This window comes from Dryobates pubescens, chromosome 12, assembly GCF_014839835.1.
Source record: "Dryobates pubescens isolate bDryPub1 chromosome 12, bDryPub1.pri, whole genome shotgun sequence".
In the NCBI taxonomy this organism is placed as follows: Eukaryota; Metazoa; Chordata; class Aves; order Piciformes; family Picidae; genus Dryobates; species Dryobates pubescens.
In genome coordinates, this window is record NC_071623.1 from 116230 (window position 1) to 136937 (window position 20708).

Here is a 20708-nt window from a genome sequence, read left to right on the forward strand (position 1 = left end):
GAAAAAGAGACAAATCCATTTAAGTCAGGCCAGGCTAACTCAATAGTCTGATACAGAATTTGACAAAAAAATACTAGGCAAGGTGCAGCATTTTCAGAGCAAACTTTGTGGGTTATTGTTTTGAACTTTATAAAGCGTGCTGGAAAAGAAACAGCATGACCTTCAAAATGGGAGGCAGAATTCTTCCACAAAGGTAGAAGTGTCCTACACCAATCCACTTACATTCCCTAGTACTTGCTCCATGCTTAACCATATCTTTGATACTGTATGCCTGACTCTACATCTATCAGGTTCTGTTCTTTCAGTTAAGGGTTAATTCTCCTTTCTAGCACTTTTTAGCCCATGGTTATACCATAACCCGTCACAAAGTAGGTAACATTACTGGCTGAAGGGAAAAAAAAGAAAGGAAACTTGCTGATAATCATAGTGATTGCTCCAGACACAAGAAGGTCACAAAGCATGAAAGTTGTGATGTTGGTCAAACACTGTATTTTTTATACCTATATGTTTAAGTCCAGTGTGAATTGTGTTTTTTCTAGTAAATTCACAGGAAGAATTCTGTGACATATTCCCTACTTGTCACCGGTGCTCTCCAAAATTCTTCCATCTTTAGAGCCGTCTCACATCAAAGAAGCTTCCAGTTGTTAACCACCTAACACTGTTTTGGCATTGAAAGCAACGGAAGGCACAAAAATGCGTAACAGTTGCACTGCACATGGTCGTGGATGAACGTATTTTCCAGGTCTATTGGCCAGTATAGCTTCTGTCACATAATAAAATGTAGTCCCACTCATACTAGTCTTTCTTGCTCTCTGATTGGAGGTTGCGAGAGGAAAAGATTTCTCAGAGCTGCATGAGTGTTCCGAGTTTCTGTATCGCCCGGTGAAAACAGCTGGCTTACTTGGGAGCCATTGTATTTCTCCATTTGAGTTCACATTATAAAATAAAATAAAATTAAATAAACTATTACTATTGCTCAGTCACCAGGGCAAAGGAGAAATAAAGTGGCATGCCTAAACATTTCAAGCATTTTTAGAACTTAAAACATTCAGTGAAATGTATGCACAATTCTGGGATGCAGCTTCTACTGAGAAAGTGGAATTTAAAATTCACATTAAAACTATATCACTTTTTTAAAATGCATTTTCACTGAGACAAAGATTTTGTAATACTGAAAACGTTTTTAAAAGTCCTCTTTCTGATTTTTGTCAGAATGAAAAACCTGATTTGCCTAATGAGAGATAATAAGAATTAGTTCATCATAATACAGTATAGTTTGAACTAGCCGAAAAAAGCCCCAAGCAATAAAAATAACAGTGCAAACCAAAACTGGAAAATAATTTCATAGTTTTCAGACTTGTCCATCTCTCATATTTCAGAACACAAAAGAAAATGTGCTTTAAAGACACGTTTCTGGACAGACAATTGCAAAAATCTGTATACATATTTTTCTTAATCCCCATCCAGGAGGGAAAAGGAAAATTTTCAGAAGCCCTTTATTCATACTTTTCTAAGTCAAGCAGGTATCTGTGCTTCACCTCTAAGTCCCTAAACATCTGTATCCCATAAATTTGCATACCAAATTGCATTTGAAAACACTTTAGAGTCCCTGCATTTTTATCTATCCAGCCACCTTCAGTCTGCTCACATTTCACAATGCCAACCCAATGCCAACCATCTTCTCTCATTTCAGAACCTCACAAGCTATCACTGCCTTTTTCTCAGAAACATTTGCAGTCAAGTTGTTCCCTGCCTGCCTACTCTGGTTCACACACTCGTTCATCGACCTACAGAGGCAGTAAATCATTTTTTTTAAACATACAGGAAATTAGAAAGTTCTGGAACTTATGTTTGGAAACTGCTGTAAAGGATCTATACATAAACTGCATTCATTTTATTTCTTCTGCCAGCCTTCATCTGCAACTGGAGTGAGTCCTGTTGCCTGAACTATCAACATTACATGACATGCTGTACCTATTCTAGAGGTGCTCTATAATTTCAGAGCTTGGCCAGCCTCTGGGCCTTTGGAATTACTTGCAGCAGAATTTAATTAGGAATAAGATTTAATTGACATGTATACTAACACAGATTTTGTTAAGCTTTCTTAGTCACAAAAGGCTAAAGTTGTAATTCTGTGGGGCTTAGTTCTTTTGTTCTTTTGAGGGAAGTAAGAAACATTTACAAAATCCAGTGAGGCCTTATGTACAGAATAGTGGCAAGCTCCAGTTTTCAGGATCATTAGCCTTTCATTCTACTTTTAAAAACCTGAACATCACAAAATGGGTTTTTTTCATTCTGCTGTTAGGGTACTACCTTTCTGAAAAGCATGCCTCAGAGTGGCCTTCCAGAACTTCACAAGAGTGTAGCTTTACTGTAGAAACAATGTATTTGTAATGTTTGGAGGCCTGCAGAAAAATATTCAAAAAAGCTTCCAGCATATTCAGGAGAATATTCACTAGAATGATTCCTTACGTGGTATGATGATGTAAGATTATGAAACTGGTGGGAAAAGTTAGGTATTTTGGTTAGAGAAAAGAAAAGGCAGTTATTCTGCGTACTCTGCCCCAATCTGTGTATTTTGAGCCTTGCTTTCTGGGATCTTGCTAGCGTGCACAAAGTGTCTTCAGTCATTCCTTATGAAACAAACTTGTTTGTCATTGAAGTTAATCTGTGTAAAAGGCGATAGCATTAGGCACTGATTTTTCTAATCTACCTGCAGGATCTGGACAGCCAAGGCAGCCTAAAGCATTAGTTTCTCCTTAAATGTGATGCTTCTTGACCAGAGAAACTGAACTCTGTAGCCTTAAATTCTTGGTATTCTTGAAACTTCTCTATTTCTAGTAAAACGTGGTAATATGACGGGGCAGAGCACTGTTCTTTACAAAGTGAAGTATGTCCTTAAAATGTGATGAAAATAGTATCAAGTCCATTTGGTCACATTTTGCAGGGATTAACACATTTTAGTGAATCATTTGTTTTCTGGCCATTTTCTGTCTAACAAAGATACTGCTTTGGCAGGGGGATTGGACCTGATGGTCTCCGGAGGTCCCTTCCAACCTGTAATGTACTGTGATATTGTAAAGAAAAAGTGCTGGTGGCTTTGTGTTTTCTCAGTCACTTGCAAATTCTTGCTAACAGTAGCAAGATGATTGCATGGGTACTTGATATGATGCTTCAAGCCCTTTCCTGTTTCTAAAGATACCTATGGCAAGAGAAGAAGGAAGACTAAACAGATCCTTGAAGAAAAATAACCCTAAATAACAAGTCTTTTTCCAATGTTTTCCATCCCACAGGAATTTCAAACCAGTGTAGTCCTCTGCCATGCCATAAAGATGGCTATAAGGATTGCATAGATGGACAGGCCAAATACACATGTATCTGTAAACCAGGATGGCAAGGAGAGAAATGTGAAGAAGGTACAATCTCTAATCTCATTAAGATCTTAATTCTCAGAAACACAACTGTAGTTCTACTATTATTGAGTAGCATCAGATCTTTGAGTATACCAACCTCCACACAGTTGTCAGTGCCTTCCCCTCAGCAGAGATTTTTGTTTTCTTTCTAGATATAAATGAATGTGAAGACTTAAATGGAGGCTGTAGCCAACGCTGTTCCAATTTACCTGGAAGCTACCGTTGTTTGTGTGAAGATGGTTACTTCATGCATCCAGATAAACGGGAGTGCGGAGGTAGGAAGTGAGACTTACGAGTTTAACCCAGTAGAAGCCTCTGAAAAATGCAGTCCTACTTCAACTTGGCTACTCTTTCTACCTGCAGCCCTGCACCAGTGCAAGCATTTGTGTGACCATATAGTGAACCAGATCAGGCAACTGGTGATTGAAACCAAAAAAATAAAGAGAAGGAAAAAAATAGAAAAGAAAACCCAACAAACCCCCCAAAAGGGTATAGATTATATTCTGCTTCATTACTGTAGCTCTGTAAAGCTCTGCGACCAGTTTCACATACCCTTTAAGGATGCTTAAACTAGAATCTAGAGTTGGTTGACTAGCTAACACTGTTGCCATGGAAATCTCATCTAGTAAACACTGGTTTCAGCTGAATCACTCCTAGTTAGTGACGCTGCTCTTCTTGGAGTTTGAAGCTCATTGGAAAAGAAACTAGGAATGAATCTGAAAATGCTCTTACCAGAAAGATTTTGTCTTCTATTCACCCAGCATAATTTTCCTCTGTGTGCACTTGTGTCTCATCAGCCATGACCTATGTACGTCATTCCATTCCAGCCAGAAATTCTTCCTGCATAGTTAGGAAAAATACAGCCTCATTGTTTTTTTAATGTCATATTGCCAAAGTATGACAATGGTTTTGGATAATGTCAAATAAATTAATGTGTACAAATATTTGTGAAGGCTGTGTGTCAAGAAGAAGGGACCAGTCTCTTTTCAGTGGTGCCCTGTGATAAGACAAGGGGCAGCAGACACAAACTGGGGCACAGGAAGGTCCATCTCAACATGAGGGAAAACTTCTTTACTGTGAGGATGGCAGAGCACTGGAACAGGCTACCCACAGAGGTTGTGGAGTCTCCTCTGGAGACTTTCAAAATCCATCTGGACGCACTTCTGTGTGGCCTGCCTTTAGTGATCCTGCTTTGGCAGAGCAGTTGGAGTTGATCTCCAGAGGTCTCTTTCAACCCCTGCCATTCTATGATTACATCCAACTACAAAATTATACATCTAGAAATTTTGAGTACGTACAGTAACTGTAAAAAAGAAGGCTGAATTTAGGACATCTTTGACTTATAAAATGTTTTGAGAGTCCTGTCAAGCCAGTGGCAGAATCTGTTCCCCTGTACAATACAATTTCCACAACAGTACAAAACCACAGAGAAAACTAAAATGATTCCTGCACGTACAAGTGGGACTTGAAGCACTACCAGAGATCAATATTTTTGTGTGTACAAGACATTTAGTAAGATTGATACTATATGCTGCATCCAGTTGTCACATCTTCATTTTGAAAATGACATTGAAAACTTGGAAACAACACAGAAGATAGACACTAAAATGGTTTAAGGGATGGAGAGACAGTGAGGGAGTTGAATACCTGTTAGCATAGTCAATTAAAACATGATTGTGACGTGAGTTGATTGTAACATGTAAGAAAGCCTAATATGATTATATCTTCCTGGATGTCTTTTTCCAAGACAGGATATTATTACGCACTTTCATTTAGTTTATAGGAAATCTACAGAATGTTTCTCTGTCTTCCTTCTTGGACATATGTACCTTTTCCTGTTGCCAGAAAACACTAGAGAGAATGAGATGAGTAGAAAGGCAGAAAACTTGTTTTACACTGAGGGCCTGGAAAAGTGCCTTTTGGAGGCCTCTGAAAGTTTTTATAGCTTTAGCTTTAGTCTGCTATGAAAGCATGGTAGATCTATCATGAGCAAGCCAGTTTGCAAGGCTCAACTCAGTTTTGGATAAAGTTAGGAAAAAAAGGATGGGAAAGCATTACTTGTTTTTAATAACTTCTTTATATTTCTAGATATAAATGAATGTGTGTTAGATCCAAACATCTGTGGGACAGCCATCTGCAAAAACACCCTAGGAAAATACGAATGTGCATGTGCAGAAGGGTACACATATAATTCAACTTCCAAGAACTGTGAAGGTAGGTTTTTACCCACCTCCCAGCACCTCATCTAGTGGTGTATTTATCAATCTTCATATTGTTTGTTACAGTATGGCTCAATTGATTGTTCTTTCAGAGGTTCGGGTAGGCTGTGTTACATACAGCAGACACAGCTGCAATGATTAACTCCCAGGCACTGGAAGTGTGATGGTTTAGCACAAGGACTAGCCTGCCTGCTCTCCCAACACAAGACTGAGAGGAAAAGTAAAACACAAAACTCAGGGCTGAGATAAAGAGATAAGAGTTTAGTGTAGCATAAGATATCATAAGCACAATGCATAATTACCCTAGCTAATAATCTAATTAACCTAATAATATAATACCTTAGCTTAGCCTGTTTGCTGAAGAAGTGCAGTGAAAAATACATGGGAAAAAAACAAACAGCATCGAACAGAAAACCAAAATGGGCATATACCCGACTCCCATTCTTTCTACCACCATGCATGCAGAGAGGAGACCACACCCAAGAACCCAGAACCCAGCAGCAGCAACCAGAACAGGAAGCCTCCCTTGTTGCCGTCTGAGCTTCAAGCCCCATAATACTTTGCTCTAGTTAGCATTTCAATTTTTTTGAAGCTAGCAAGACTGCAGCATGCTATGAATAACAGCATCAGGTTCAAATCAATCCATGAGAATGGTGTGCTCCCATGTTCCACTGTATGCTGGATAATTGTCTCAGTTCTTGAAAGCTCTCCTCTTCCACTTCCTGTTGAAGCTCTGAGACCAGTTAGAGCATGTTTATTTCAGATAACCTGGAGCAATGCGTTGAGGATTTGGACATCACTAGTGTCTCGTACCATTTTCTAAGCATCTTTACAGTTATAAAGTGGAGTATGTGATGTCAATCAGGTTAATATATCCCTAACTCAAGACAAGCTATAGCAAAAGCAGTTAAAAGTATATATTTAGCAATTCCAAACTGGGCAAGACAGTTGGGAAGATTTCTAAAGAAGTAATTGTCAGAAATGATAAACCATTCTTAACCAAGTTTTCTGAGAAACCTAAAAAGCTGGTCTATATCCATGTTCTAGGTTTTTTAGATGCTTATTTAGCCTTGAAGGCTCAGCCTCTGTATTTGATCCTTAGATCTCAGATAGTGGAAAGAGCTTTTCACTGGGATAATTGAATTTCATTTAAAATAACATTTGTCTAATCCTTCCTTGGTATACCTACTTATGCTCCAAAATACCTCATTAGAGTGACCTGATCTGAAAATGACAGCATGGCAATTATATAAAAGATTTTTTAAATAAAAAATATTTAAAATAATAATGTTCTTAGATATCCATTAAAAGGAGCTATGAAAAAAGGAGCTGCGCCAAAAGAATCTTTCTTCAGGTGTATTTGTTCCCAAAATGGATATCTGTCAGAAGGAATTTCAGAATGATGTTCCGTAACGTTTATAGCAAAGTTGCGATGTACCGATGGCTAGCAGTAAAGCAGCAGGAAGTGATTCATACACAATCATAAAACAACTTTTTCAACTACTGAAAATATTTGCATGGTTGCTACAGAATCTATTTTATTTCTATTTGTTGAAGTTCCCATTTAGCACACATATCAGAAATTGAATTTTGGTTGTAGAAGAGCTATATAAGCTCTTAGAATTTTGCTATGAAGAAGGATTTTCTGCATTGCCAGTTTAAGAAAAATGCATCCATGACTGATTCTTCTTTTAAATTCTGCTCAAAGGGTATAAAAGTATCTTCTTGCTGGCTACAGATCTTTTACTCCATGGCTTTTTATGCAGCTTTCTTGTCACAAAACTTTGCATGTCTGCTCTTTGTCCACTTACGATGAGATTAAAATGTTACTAAAAATGTTGTGTCCCTGTATGCACCAAAATGAGAAAATTTTAAGGGTAATTAATCTAATTCTCACTCCTCTTAGCCCTTTTTGCAGATACATGTGTTGCATCAAATTGAATATAAGTATTTCTTCTGAAACATGGTTGCCAGAAGGTTGCAAGATGATCATATTAAAACCAGCAGAGTCATACCTCTTAGAAGGAGGATTGTGCTGCAAATCTTTCAGACCTTGTGATGACATTAAATGATGTATCAAATCCTGTCTAAGAAAAGGATTGTTCAGACTTACAGGAATGTAGCCTTGCAGAAATACTAAATGGCATTAGCTTTTCATTGTCATATTGCATTGAGGTGGCCAAATTCAATTGTGATTATCAAAAGAAAAAAAAACTGCTTACATTTATGCACAGCTGTCTCTATGATGACAAACACAATTTGAGTGGAATAGAAGAGGGCTTTTGGTGGTTCTTTCTCAGCCTGTTCCTAGAAGAATATTGCTAGTTTTTCATCCCTGCCTTTTGGGAGACACTATCAGAGAAAGATATTTGTACAGTCCAGTCTTTGTTTCATAGAAGCAACACAACTTTAAATACAGAATTTGACTATCTTCTCAATACCTTTGCAATTTCAAACACCTTGACAAAAAGGGGATGGTAGGAATGAGTAAGTGTGATTATTGTACTAGAAGGATCTGCCTTGCAGTCAGTACTGAGGAGGCAAACGAAGTTGAATCCGTATTTTAGAGAATGTCCAAAGTTCTGGCTTGTCTTTCCCCACATTCTGCTTCCTCCCTGAAAGGATACCTTCTCTTAAAGAAGTGATTAAACCAATTAATCAAATAGCACAGAGTATGTCCGTATTTCAGATATTAGTCCCTCCTTAGCACGTAGTCTGAAAATTTGACACAAGAAATCAAGGTTTCTTCTTCCCACATGACTTGTCTAACATTGCCTGCTCACATCAATGTGCATCTCAGGGCACAGTATGCATCTTTTCTGTGGCTGATTTTATCATATCTTATCAACTTACTTGATGCAAATCAATTCAGCCTTTCACTGAAAGCAGCTGTATAAACCCAGGTTGCTGCTCAGATTCATGGATTTGTGTGAAGTATAGGACTGACATTTAGACAGATCTGTGAGAAGCCTTTGAGAACAAACAAACACGTGAAGATGCTGACTGGAACTTGGGAACAAAACCAAACAAATTCATCTTGTATGGAAATGCAGTTTTTTCTTTCTTTTATGTCTCCTCAGTGAGAAGTGGACAACAGGCTGGGGTTTATGTTTTGGTTTGGTTTTTTCCTTCTCTCTGTGTGCTCATGCCTACACGGATTTCTTGACCTTTTCAGATCTTAAAATGATTGTAACCAGAATTTTTTTTAAATTTCTTTTTTTTTCCCAAAAAAAGGAGACAGGATAGGAGCAACATAGAGAGTGTTTTCACCCATTACGTAGTATGGTTAGGCTATGTTTGGATTTTGTCATTGCTTTATTTGCATCTTAGCTAGGATGGCGAAACAGTAGTGGCAACACCAGCTTCATGCTGCAACACATCATCTTGTGGTCTTGGTTTTAATAGACATCAGATTGCCAGTCACTAGAAATTACTAGAAAATAATTTTCACAGTAACCCCTTTCACCAAGTTGAGCTTGCTGTCTACTGGGTTAGGCAACCTCTTTCAAGACCATTAACAGCTTAATGATTTCTAAATGGAAATAGTGCCTGTGCCAAGCAAAAGAGTAAGAGGTAGTCTAGTTGTATCTGGAGGAAACAAAAGGGTTAATAAGTTGCAAATATGCATCAGCATAATATTTAACTGCTGGCCAAATCCTGCCACATGACTAATTGGGCATGCATTATCTCCAAAAGATATGGAAAGAAGTCTGAATAAGACTCCAGAATAAACACTGAGATACTGCGACTTACCCCTGCATCTTACTCTCCTAAGAAGTACTGCAGGTGACATCAGGCCAGAATGAATGAACTAGAACAGAACAGAACAGAATAGAATAGAATAGAATAGAATAGAATAGACCAGGTTGGAAGAGACCTTCAAGATCATCGCGTCCAACCCATCAACCAATCCAACACCACCCAAACAACTAACCCATGGCACCCAGCACCCCATCAAGTCTTCTCCTGAAAACCTCCAATGACGGCGACTCCACCACCTCCCCAGGCAGCCCATTCCAATGGGCAATCACTCTCTCTGTATAGAACTTCTTCCTAACATCCAACCTAAACCTCCCCTGGCGCAGCCTGAGACTGTGTTCTGGTACTGGCTGCCTGGGAGAAGAGACCAACCTCCGCCTATCTACAACCTCCCTTCAGGTAGTTGTAGAGAGTGATAAGGTCACCCCTGAGTCTCCTTTTCTCCATGCTAAGCAACCCCAGCTCCCTCAGTCTTTACTCATAGGGCTTGTGTTCCAAACCCCTCACCAACTTTGTTGCCCTTCTCTGGACTCGTTCCAGCAAGTCAACCTCCTTCCTAAACTGAGGGGCCCAGAACTGGACACAGGACTCAAGGTGCAGCCTAACCAGTGCAGTGGACAGGGGCAGATAGGAGGTAAACCATGAATAGAGAGTTGTTAATTTATAGTTGCAGGAGTCTGCAAGGATGCAACACAAAAGAAATACGCAAAATGTCAGATCAACTTGAAGAAACATCCAGTACTGTACTTCTATAATAAAATTCCTTACGCACCTAGCTTAACATTTTAGATGGATAAAACACCTTAAGGAGCAGAGAGAAGCAGAAACATCTCCTGTATAACTTTTTCTAAAGCTGTGAACAAGTTAGCACTGGAGCAATCTAAAATGCCACAACTGTCATCTTGCCGCTCAGATTTTAGGAATTATCTTCCAGTATGTAGCAAACCTTTCCCTAGAACAGGAAAACAATCTGGCAGTGCTTGGTGTTCAAAGGCTTAAAGTCTTCCATGTGTCTTTAGAACCCAGTGTATCCTCAGAACCCAGTGAAACCCAGTGAAACTGAGCAGTTGTTTTGAGTTAGCAGTTACAGAATCACCATGATAGTAATGCAGAGAGCTCCTATTAAGAACTCAATTTCTTTTCCTATCCCTCACCTTCTTCCACAAGAGAGATATTTATGGTGACATGGAGGCAAGGAGGTAGTGGAGCTGACAGTAGAGTGCTAAGAGTTTCTCCAAAAAGGTTTTGCAGTTGCTAGGTTTTCTCTGGCATTAGTTCAGTTTAGCAGAAGACACCTGCTGGATTGATGTTACACCAGAGAAGCTAGCTATCTTGTCTGTTATTCCATCAATTTATTGTATTAGTTCTCTGTGCCATGAATAAGCTGAATAAATGATTCTGTATGCCTCCATTTCCCCTAGATATTGATGAATGTGCTGAAAATGTTTGTGCTCAACTCTGCGTAAATTCTCCAGGAAGTTACAGCTGCTATTGTGATGGCAAGAAAGGGTTCAAGCTCTCTAAGGACATGAAGAGCTGTGAGGTAAAACTGCACTGTGTAGAATTCCCTTGAGAGGAATCACAAAGTTGGATATTTCCTGATGGGAGGATGAGTTAGAGCAAAGAAAATAGGAAGATATTTGAGAACCAATTCAAATTTGCCAAGAAAGCGCTGGGGACTCTGAGCTGTATTGGCTCACACAGCAGACGTGGTATGGATTTGGATGCCATTCAGTTCATGCATGTTTGTTTAGAGGAATCTTGTCAAGAGAAACTTGCCTTGGCCAGTAATCTTTATTCCATGCTTCCGGTATAAGCCCCAGCTTTCTCCTGTCCAACAAGTAATTCCTGTTCAGCTTACTCAGAGCCAGAATATGCCAGTTGTCCATATGCTCCCCTATTTTCCTTAGCCTCCCCAGGAGTTTTCACTCACTCTTCCAGAATTACTTTGTGCTTTGCCTATTTGGGTTGAAAAAAAGAGAATTTTTTTCCACACTTGTACGCACTTAAAAAAAATCACGTAGTACTTTCCAATTGAAGAACCACTTGCAGCCAGAATTTGCTATTCTTGGTCAGTTCGAACAGTTACATTTCTTGCTAATGGAAGTTTGAAACTCAAGGATTTTCTTGTGAGTGGTTCTCTATGTACTTTGAAAGGTTTAGGCAGAGACTTGTTACACAAACTGAGTTCAGACAACTTTAACAAAAACACTTCTCTAACATCCTAACAAAATTGTCTTGAAGTGTAGGAACAGATCTGAGACAAGTTTTAGGATGTATGTATTAGATTTTGTTTGTACTTTCTGGAATTTAATATCTGAACAACACTTGCAGTCATTTTGCATACTCATGAACTAGAAAGAGCATCTTCTAGCCTCATATCTTAACATGTATTTTCAATACTGTTTTACTGAAGTCATTGAGTCTCTCTCTGGAGGTTAGTTTCAGGGCTTTTTAATTGGAAAAAAAGTAATCGGCTGAAAATACATACAGTCCAAAGAATAGTGACACTAACCAACATAAAATGAAGTAGCCATGAAATTCAAGATGAGCACCTGTGCGTTTAATGAAACTGCTGCATTGTGAATACAGAAGTCAGAGTCGGGGTACTACACTGCCATAGAAGATATTCAAGATGTGTTTTCAGGAATAACTTCAGATCAAAGAGACTTTTAAGCTCTTACTAGTCAGTGAGACAGGTGCTCTAAATTACATTGTGGAAGACTCTTCCCACCTCTGTCCACATACAGAGTGTAGTTTCCTAAAGGAAGTCTGAGTGCTTCACTTCTAAGATAAAACTGTAGATTCTACTTTAGTTGTAACATCCCAGTTTCAGGAGACAGAGATGTTAACAATGCCTTGAAATGGATACTTGACAGTTTACTGAATGTTGCACTAGTTTAAATTTGCATCACACATAAAATAGATATTATTCCTGGAATTAAATGTCTTTGTTTAAAACTTCATGTAAATGAACACCTGAAAGAATAAGCACCATTGCCTTCCCTCCTCCCTCCACTGCCCTCCACTCTTTACTGCAACTGCAGTTCCCTGTCTGTAATTACTCACATTGACTTAGCTAGAGTATTAGGATTAATCCTGATTTTACAAACTGTTATATGCCTTTCAGCTGGCACAAATACGTAGGAATACTTTAACAGTTTTCCTGAGAATATAGTTTTAAGAGCTTTGCATTGCCACTATCTCTTCTCATAAATAGCAATTCAGTGCTATTCCAGCAGGAGTTGTGGTGTTGATTTCAGCAATATTCCTTTCCAGAGCTGAGATAGGACAAGTGCATTCAAGGAACGACCAGATAGCAACATCTTCCATGTATCTGGTTTTTAATCCGCATGTAAATGCTTGATTTTTATCCCAGGCAGTTGTTTCTAGCAGAGCTATGAGTAGTTGTACATCAATATTGATGAAGAAAAGAAAAGAAAAGGTGATGTTATTTTTTTTTTTCTTTTGTAACGAAATATTCTCAAGACACAGCCCTGGCCACATTCTCTTCTAACACATGGTCAGGTTTAGATTCCAGTCAATTTTAATGATGGATTCTGACAGGACCCTAGTAGGTGAGTGTCACAGGTCCCTGGTCACAGTACCCTGCTATAAGGTTTGAATTCTTAATTCAATTACTAAATATTTAAATATTAGTTGCAATTCACTGGAACGTTTTCACTAGAAATCCACTAGAACTGGGTTATCCTCCAGCTGCTTAAACAATGGACATTGCAAGCAAAACCAAACACCTCTTCATTTGTATATAGGGATTTAATTTTTAAAAACAAAAGAGGTAAGCCATTGCTAATAAAAAAAAGGAACACATGAACATCCAACTGCAGGAATTGCTTCATGAACTGTTACAATGCCTTAACAGCATATTTTATTCTCTTACCATTTTCAGTCTGTTACTGCATGTATCCCACTGAATCTTGAAAAGAATTATGAACTGCTTTACCTGGCAGAGCAATTTATAGGAACTCCCGTTCTGTACTTAAAGTTTAAATTGCCAAACATCACCAGGTAAGCATTTCTTATCAGTAAAAGTGTGCATTAAAATTATGGATATTTGTTTCCATTAATTTTCTGAGAAAGCATGTATTGCATGCATAGATTAGTTTACCATCTCCTCACTGGTTAAGATATCTTTACATGGAGAATTAATTAACTCAAGTTCCAACGCATACTAGCACTGAGAGGAAGCTGGAATAATTTGAAAGTGGATAGGCAAAACTAATATGTCTGGAGTGACTTTACAACATCTCTTACTGGTGGTACAGTGTCTTTGAGCCACCTCATCAATATAGACAGCAGCTTGCTTACAAGGCAAAACAGGTTTCTTCCAGATACCTCAGAAGTGGGTAGGAAGCAGCGGCAGCTGTGTCCCGGTCAGGAAGCAGCACACAGCTAGGGCAAGGCATGCACCAGTGGCACTCAGATGTGATCATATCTATGATTAACAGGGCTGGAATCTTCCAGCTATTACAGTCCTCATTACCACTCCTGTTGTAGGAAGAGATGTATGGGCTGGGTGAAAAAGTTCAAAGAGATCCAGACTTGAATGGGCACAAAGAAGAGGATTGAGGGCAGTAAGTTTAATATGCAGTAAGTCCCGTTGGTTTGTAGACAAAAGAGTAAAATATATGCTTACTCATCCTCTAAAGGAAAGAGCAGGGGATGGGGAAGGTGGATGGTGGAAATACAGATACAGAAGGGCATTTAGAATTCTCAACATAAATTCAGATATTTTAGGAAAATTATTACTGTACAACTTACAGCTACAGTTAAATATGGGAATGGCTTTTGTTTGAGTTTTGCTGCTACTTCAGTTCTGCTGTTAACAACTGTAACATGCTACACACAAACTTAGTAAGCAACAAAACCAGGCCAGTGCTTCCTTTCCAGCCCCACCCTGTGCTTCCTTTCACAGGGTGTTCCAAGGACACCTATAGGACAGAGTACCTTTCTAGAGTACCATCTATGTGATTTCCATAATAGCTGTCGGAACCATTGCTAATGATAGTAACTCCTTCACTACAGCAGATGAAATTGCAGTGTTCTTTGGCTTACTGACTGAACAATTGGAGAGTAACAGCAGCAGCTACTGAACCGGTGATTCCCAGAGCCTCAGAACATTACAGAAGGACTTAAATGCTGATAACTTTTTCCTCTGCTGCTATTCCAAGTTGATCAGGCAATTAATGCTGTCCTGGAAGACCTTTCTAATACAGCATGATTTTTCTTTGAGTCTGCATGAGACATTGGCATCTAGTGGACAAAGAACAAGAGTGAGATCAACCTGAGTTCTTACTTCTCCCTTACTTCTTTCTTTTGTTGTCTTCAGAAAATCCTAACTTCCAAAAACTTTGTTTCCTCCTTTCATCCATAATCTATTCTATCAATCCCAAAAGTTCTGGGAGACAAGGACTGGTTTTCACTACACTTACATACTCTTTCTTCCACTGTACAGGTAGTGTAATTTAAACCATAATTCTGTTGCATACACACATCTAGTCAACTGCCAAGATCCAGACAACAAACCCTTGAATTAGAGAATGATGTATGAAAGGCAGCAGCAACCAAAGCAAATTGTTAGGTTATAAATATTGCATGGCAATCCACATCGAATCTCCACAAAATGCAATAGGAATATTAGGTCTCTCTTCTTAATCAAGGGGCTGTGATATCCTTCACATGTAAAGCTCACAGCAGATTTGAGAACTAAACCAAAGCTCTTTCAAATCCCAGTTCAGGGTGTTAATCTCAACATTTTTGTGGGATTCAGATGAACAAGGCTTGCATCAGATCCTGCTTTTCGCTAATTGTGTGCAAATATCGCAACTGCTCAGATACAGCGTTAACCAAAAGGTTAATGTCTATGAATGCTGGGGTTTTTTAATACCTTATTAATGAGTTATCCTAAGCTTTACAGTAGTTCATGTTTCCTGTCTTCTTATGTAAGATTCTTTATTCACAATTCAGATTTACAGCAGAATTTGATTTCCGAACATATGATGCAGAAGGAGTTATACTATATGCAGAATCCCTTGACAATACAGCATGGATCTTGCTTGCTCTTCGTGATGGGAAGATTGAAATTCAATTCAAGAATGAATTTGGAACAAAAGTCACCAGTGGAGGCAAAGCCATTAATGATGGATTGTGGCATATAGTAAGCCGAGTTTTCTTCTCTCCTTTTCTTCCTTTAACCCGCTATGGGATCATCCTGTCTTGATAAGTAAAGTAGGGAGAAGCTAAGCAACTACTAAAAAGGCTTAAAATGATGTCCTCAAACCCCAGATTTAAAAATCAAAAGAAGAAATGCATAAGAATGCTTATATCTGGGAAACTGTGGCACCTGTTTGTGATCAAAACCAGAAATAATTATCACTGTTTGGCAACATAAGAATTACTCTTTATAACCACGAAAAGGAAAGAAGCAGAATATTTTAAAGTGTGATTGTGTAGTCAAGTGCATAGTTGTCAGATACTTTGTCTTGCAAACATATACATTTGCTAGACCAGACATCCATCTTGTTCTTCAAACATGCATGCCAAAGATGCAAGATCTTGCTCGCTTACATGATCTATAAATCATGCCAAATTCCTGACATTGGTTAGGTTTTGTTTGTTTGTATTCAAAGAGGGGACAAAAGAAGCTGGGATTCTATGTAGACCTCCTTTTCAGTGTAACTTCTGTTCAGTAATCCTGTCTAGTACAACTTCACTAAGGTTAAAAATATACTCTTGATGCCCAAGAACAGGAAGAAGCACTGAACCTATTTTGTCTGCATGCCGTCTGAAGGTTCAGTTCTCTCTAGCAGATTGCAGTGGTGCAGAGAGCTGTGTGACTACGCCAGATGTGGATTTGATACAGAGCAATTGTAGAAACCAGCTTCTCGCAAACTCTGTAGTGCATAAAGCAAACTAATCAGCTGCATGGGTTTACCCAGAGGTGGGATAGGGGTGGAGTAGAATATCATCCTCCTGTGGATGTCCATGGATATGGACAGTTGTGGTGACTGCATTTATGACTGCATTAAATCTATTTAACATTATACATTCAGAGAAAATTTACTAATGCTTCATACAGGCATGTGCAATTAGTATTTAAAATATTGTGTGTGTGTGTGTGTGTATATGTAACTAATTGTATTTCATTCTAGATATCAGTTGAAGAACTGGAACACAGCATCAGTGTAAAAATAGCTAAAGAAGCTGTGATGAGCATTAACAGTCCAGGAACTCTTTTCAAGCAATCACAAAGTTTCCTGGAAACTAAAGTGTACATTGCTGGATTACCTCACAAAGTGGGCAACAGTCTTGTTAAGCAGGTAACTGAAATAAGAGGTAATTAAACCACAGTTTTGAAAATAAGCATGCACAAAGTTTTGTAGTTGTTAAAACACAGCACTGATGGCTTAATCTTTCAGGATTCTGTTCAGGATTCTGTAGCATGTTTCCTACTCTAGCTTTAAGGTTCCCTAAGTAACTACCACTTCTGCTGTGCGAGCATTTCAGAGTGATTCATGCTGCTTGCTTTTGCTAGACTCTGAATAGATAATGGAATTCACTTTGCAGGCAGCACAATGAGCTTTCATTTTTACTAGGTTTTATAATAGCTCAGGATAGACAAGGGCTGTGATTCTTTCACTTACCCATCCTCAACAACTCTGTGTTGTGCTGGGTAGGGGTACAGTTGAGCCATTGAGTCTGATTTGCAGTCCAGAATTCGGCAGTTTAAACAGAGATGCAAAAAATAGAGGTGCAAAAAATAGAGGTGCAAAAAATAACTGAAAGGTAGAAGCTGCACCTTACAAAAAAAATCCATTTTGGTTCAATAACGAAGAGGGGAAAAATAGGAAGTAATACAACATCCCTTTATCCAACAAAAAGTAATTCCTGAAATTCCTTCTTATTGTGGTAAAAGAAGATGAAACCTTGAACAAGGAACAGTTCTATTAATCACTGTCTTTCAGCTACAGAAAAGCTGTGGTGACCTAAACAGAAGGACAGCATGAGCTTTAAAAATTTTGTACGGATCACTGACATCAAAATAGGAAATGTTACTAAATCAGAAATACCTTTTGATGACTGAGGTACTAACTGCATGCCATCCCAGCATCACTGCTGTAACCTCTGGGAGCGATAAGGCTTTACTTACCTCCCAGAAGTCAGCTGGCATGTCAAGTAGTGCTTATTAACAATTTTAAAACAGCTTTGAGCGCAAACACCCAGTGCTGCAACTCTTCTACAGATTAACCCTCGGCTAGATGGGTGCATTCGTGCCTGGAACCTGATGAATCAGGGACATTCAGGTGTGAAAGAAGTAATTCAAGAAAAACAAAGCAAACACTGTTTAGTATCAGTGGGGAGAGGATCTTTCTACCCTGGCACTGGAATGGCAGCATTTCAGATAAACTATAGTAAGTATTTTTCTTTCTCTCCCTATAAATTTTTGTTGGACTGGTGGTGTAACTGATGAATTGTTAAAGAGACACACAGAAACTAAGCTGTATGCCACTGCATCCAGTAATGATCCCCATTACTTCCCTTAGAAATTTCCTTGAATGAGAATGCAATCTCATTTCCAAAGTGGTTTAGGAAATGTATTCCTTATTTGCAAAGTACAGGCACTGTTGGATGCAGTCAGTGTCCACAGATCATCAGCGGGGAAGGCAGACATGATCTAGTGGAGGACTGAGGTTGGAGTAGATGACCTTTGGGGAGGCCCCTTTCAACCCAAACCATTCTATGATTCTGTTTTACTGACAGAAAAAGAAGATTGGGTATAGAGAAAAAGATCACTGACAGTTGTGTGTGCAATTCTCCTTCTTATCTGTAGGGTTTAGGTATATCTGTTGTTCCTTCCTCAACCCAGAACTTTATGGCCTGACCTACCTTAATTTCACCGTTTCATTAGGTTTCCTCTCATTCATTCCCTTGTAACATGCTGCCATGACTCCTCCTCACCTTTGTGTTTGGGTCTGCTGCCATGACTTCATGCCCTCTCCTTTGTGTTCTCCCCATCCCCCCACCAAAGCTGAGAGGCTGCTCACACCTAGCACTGCCCTTCTATGAGCTTTTATAACCCAGTCTCCCTGTTATTTTAGGTTTGTGTAGGAATCCATCTTCACCTCATATTTTAGGATTTTTGCTTCCTCAAGAAACCACTAGATTTAAGTGGGAAGATGGGGAAGAAAAAATACAAATGATGACACATACTTTTTTAAAAATAGTTTTTGTGTTGTTTCACTGTGAGTGCATGACATGAAATTACAGCACACCATTTGAAGATTTACTTTATGCACGTGCAGATTCCCATTTTAGTAGTGGAACTGCTTTGGAATGTGAAACTGTATGAGAACTGTAGATCTTCCACTCAGTGGCAGTAATTTGTGAGTATATTAGATTTTTGTGAGTATATTAATTTATGAGTATATTAGATTTTTGTACTGATCTCTAAATTAATATGGCACCTGTTCCATATTGAAGTGGAGAAGATACAACAAGAACAGTCAAATAAGCAGGGAAGATTAGGGGAAATGCAGGACTATGTTTCCTTTCTGTTCTCTTTTTTGTGTGTTTTCTTGGGGGGGGGTCGTTAGTTGCTGTTGTTTGGTTGGGTTTTTGTCAGGTTTGGGGTTTTATGTTTGTGGAGGTTTTTATCTTTGGTTGGGTTTTTTTAGACTTGTAGTTCTTTCTAAAAGCTCCAAAGTTCACATATTTTTTTGGAGATTAGTACTTTCTTCCCCACAGCGAGAGTTTATTAAATAGTAATTTTTAACAACATATTAATTCTTCATTATCAGATGGATTTATTAATTTAAATTACTCTTTTTGCAACAGACAATCTTGACAGTGATGAAGACTGGCTAATAAATGTGACTCTGACTATTCGCCCATCCACAGACACTGGTGTCATGTTTGCCTTGGTTTCTAATGAAACAGTGCCACTTGCTTTGTCCATAGTGGACTCTAACTCCTCTGACTCACAGGTGATCTTACAATTGTCATAGCAGCTGATATATGTGCAGGTCACAGCTCTTGGTTTTGTCTTGCTTAACTTACTACTCCACTGGGGAAAAATCAAACTGAAAGAGCTACTCAGACTTACTTGCTGGGGAGCTGGTAGGCTGAAAAATATTTTGCAAAGCACTTAGATCATACCGTGGTGTGCAGAAAAGACATTGCTACTCACAATTGCTACAGCAGTGACTAAGCACTAACCATTGTTGTCTCAAGTACTCGCCATTTCATCACATCATCTTTAACTTTTCCTTACAAATGCACAAAGCAAAAAGAGGAATTTGAGAGAAGCAGAGTACTACAGTAATGGCATCGTGTTAGTTCCGTTTGTAAGAAGGTCTTTCTGTCTGTAAGTTTTCGTTTACACCTGTTTACATCAGGCATCCCAAGACAGAGTGTGATTAAACATTATGGCTGATCCATGCTTTTGTCCAAAATAACAACCTGTAGTGAATGTTTGGTTACCCTTGAAACTGCAGCAAAACTCTTCTTGGCTGTAAGAGAAATAAGATTTCACCACAGAAGCATAGTCAAAGATTTTTTACAGTGAACATTCTCACTTACGAATTTAATGAATATAAATAAATGGCATTTATCAGCAAAGGTTATGATTATGCATCAACTTTGATAACTTTTTCAACTTCAGATACTGTGCTTTTTAAAATGTGGCTCCAACATCTCATTTTTTTCTACTTCCAAATATAAAATGCATCAGAATTGTGTGTTAAATTTATATGTGGCATCTTTTGTGACCTACTATTCTTCCTTTTAGAAAATCATTGTGACTGTTGGAAACATCACTGTTGCACATCTGGAATCAAAGAAATTATGTACACCCAGAAAAGTGCTGATTGGACTTGTAGTAACGAAACAGCAGCTTGAACTGTCTGTTGATTCACACACAGACAGAAGCAGTTCAGAGCAACTGTCTCTCTTGCATCAAGCAATGATGGCAAATATTGTTACCTATTTGGGTGGCCTACCAGGTGAGCTTCATTTCTTTTCATTACTTTGATTTATTTATAGGAGCCTGATTATATTCAGCCTTACCCAAGCAAGAAGAAAGCCTACAACTGCACAAAAAGACACAGGTTCTTTCCCAAGTGCTTCTTGTTTCATACAGCCTATTCAGCTTTTGAGGGAGCCTGCTTTTCAACAGTAGCATTACTCAGCCCATTAAAAGGCATGAGTCTCTCTCTAGAGGTCTGAATTTGGAAAATGTCTTGATTTCCAAGCTGAGGGGGACTGAGCATTGCATATTTCTGAAGTGCCACCAGCTGGC

At 38.7% G+C, this 20708-nt stretch overlaps 1 protein-coding gene across 1 annotated transcript in view; it reads left to right on the plus strand.

Moving 5' to 3' along the window:
* The window catches only part of PROS1 (protein S), a 30723-nt gene that overhangs the window by 7505 nt on the left and 2510 nt on the right, over nucleotides 1-20708 (plus strand). The window contains exons 5-14 of the mRNA XM_009897413.2: nucleotides 3294-3416; nucleotides 3566-3688; nucleotides 5502-5627; nucleotides 10813-10934; nucleotides 13302-13420; nucleotides 15380-15569; nucleotides 16564-16731; nucleotides 17655-17823; nucleotides 19247-19395; nucleotides 20199-20412. Of these exons, the coding sequence (XP_009895715.2) occupies nucleotides 3294-3416; nucleotides 3566-3688; nucleotides 5502-5627; nucleotides 10813-10934; nucleotides 13302-13420; nucleotides 15380-15569; nucleotides 16564-16731; nucleotides 17655-17823; nucleotides 19247-19395; nucleotides 20199-20412 (1503 nt within the window). The remainder of the gene's footprint in view (nucleotides 1-3293; nucleotides 3417-3565; nucleotides 3689-5501; nucleotides 5628-10812; nucleotides 10935-13301; nucleotides 13421-15379; nucleotides 15570-16563; nucleotides 16732-17654; nucleotides 17824-19246; nucleotides 19396-20198; nucleotides 20413-20708) is intronic.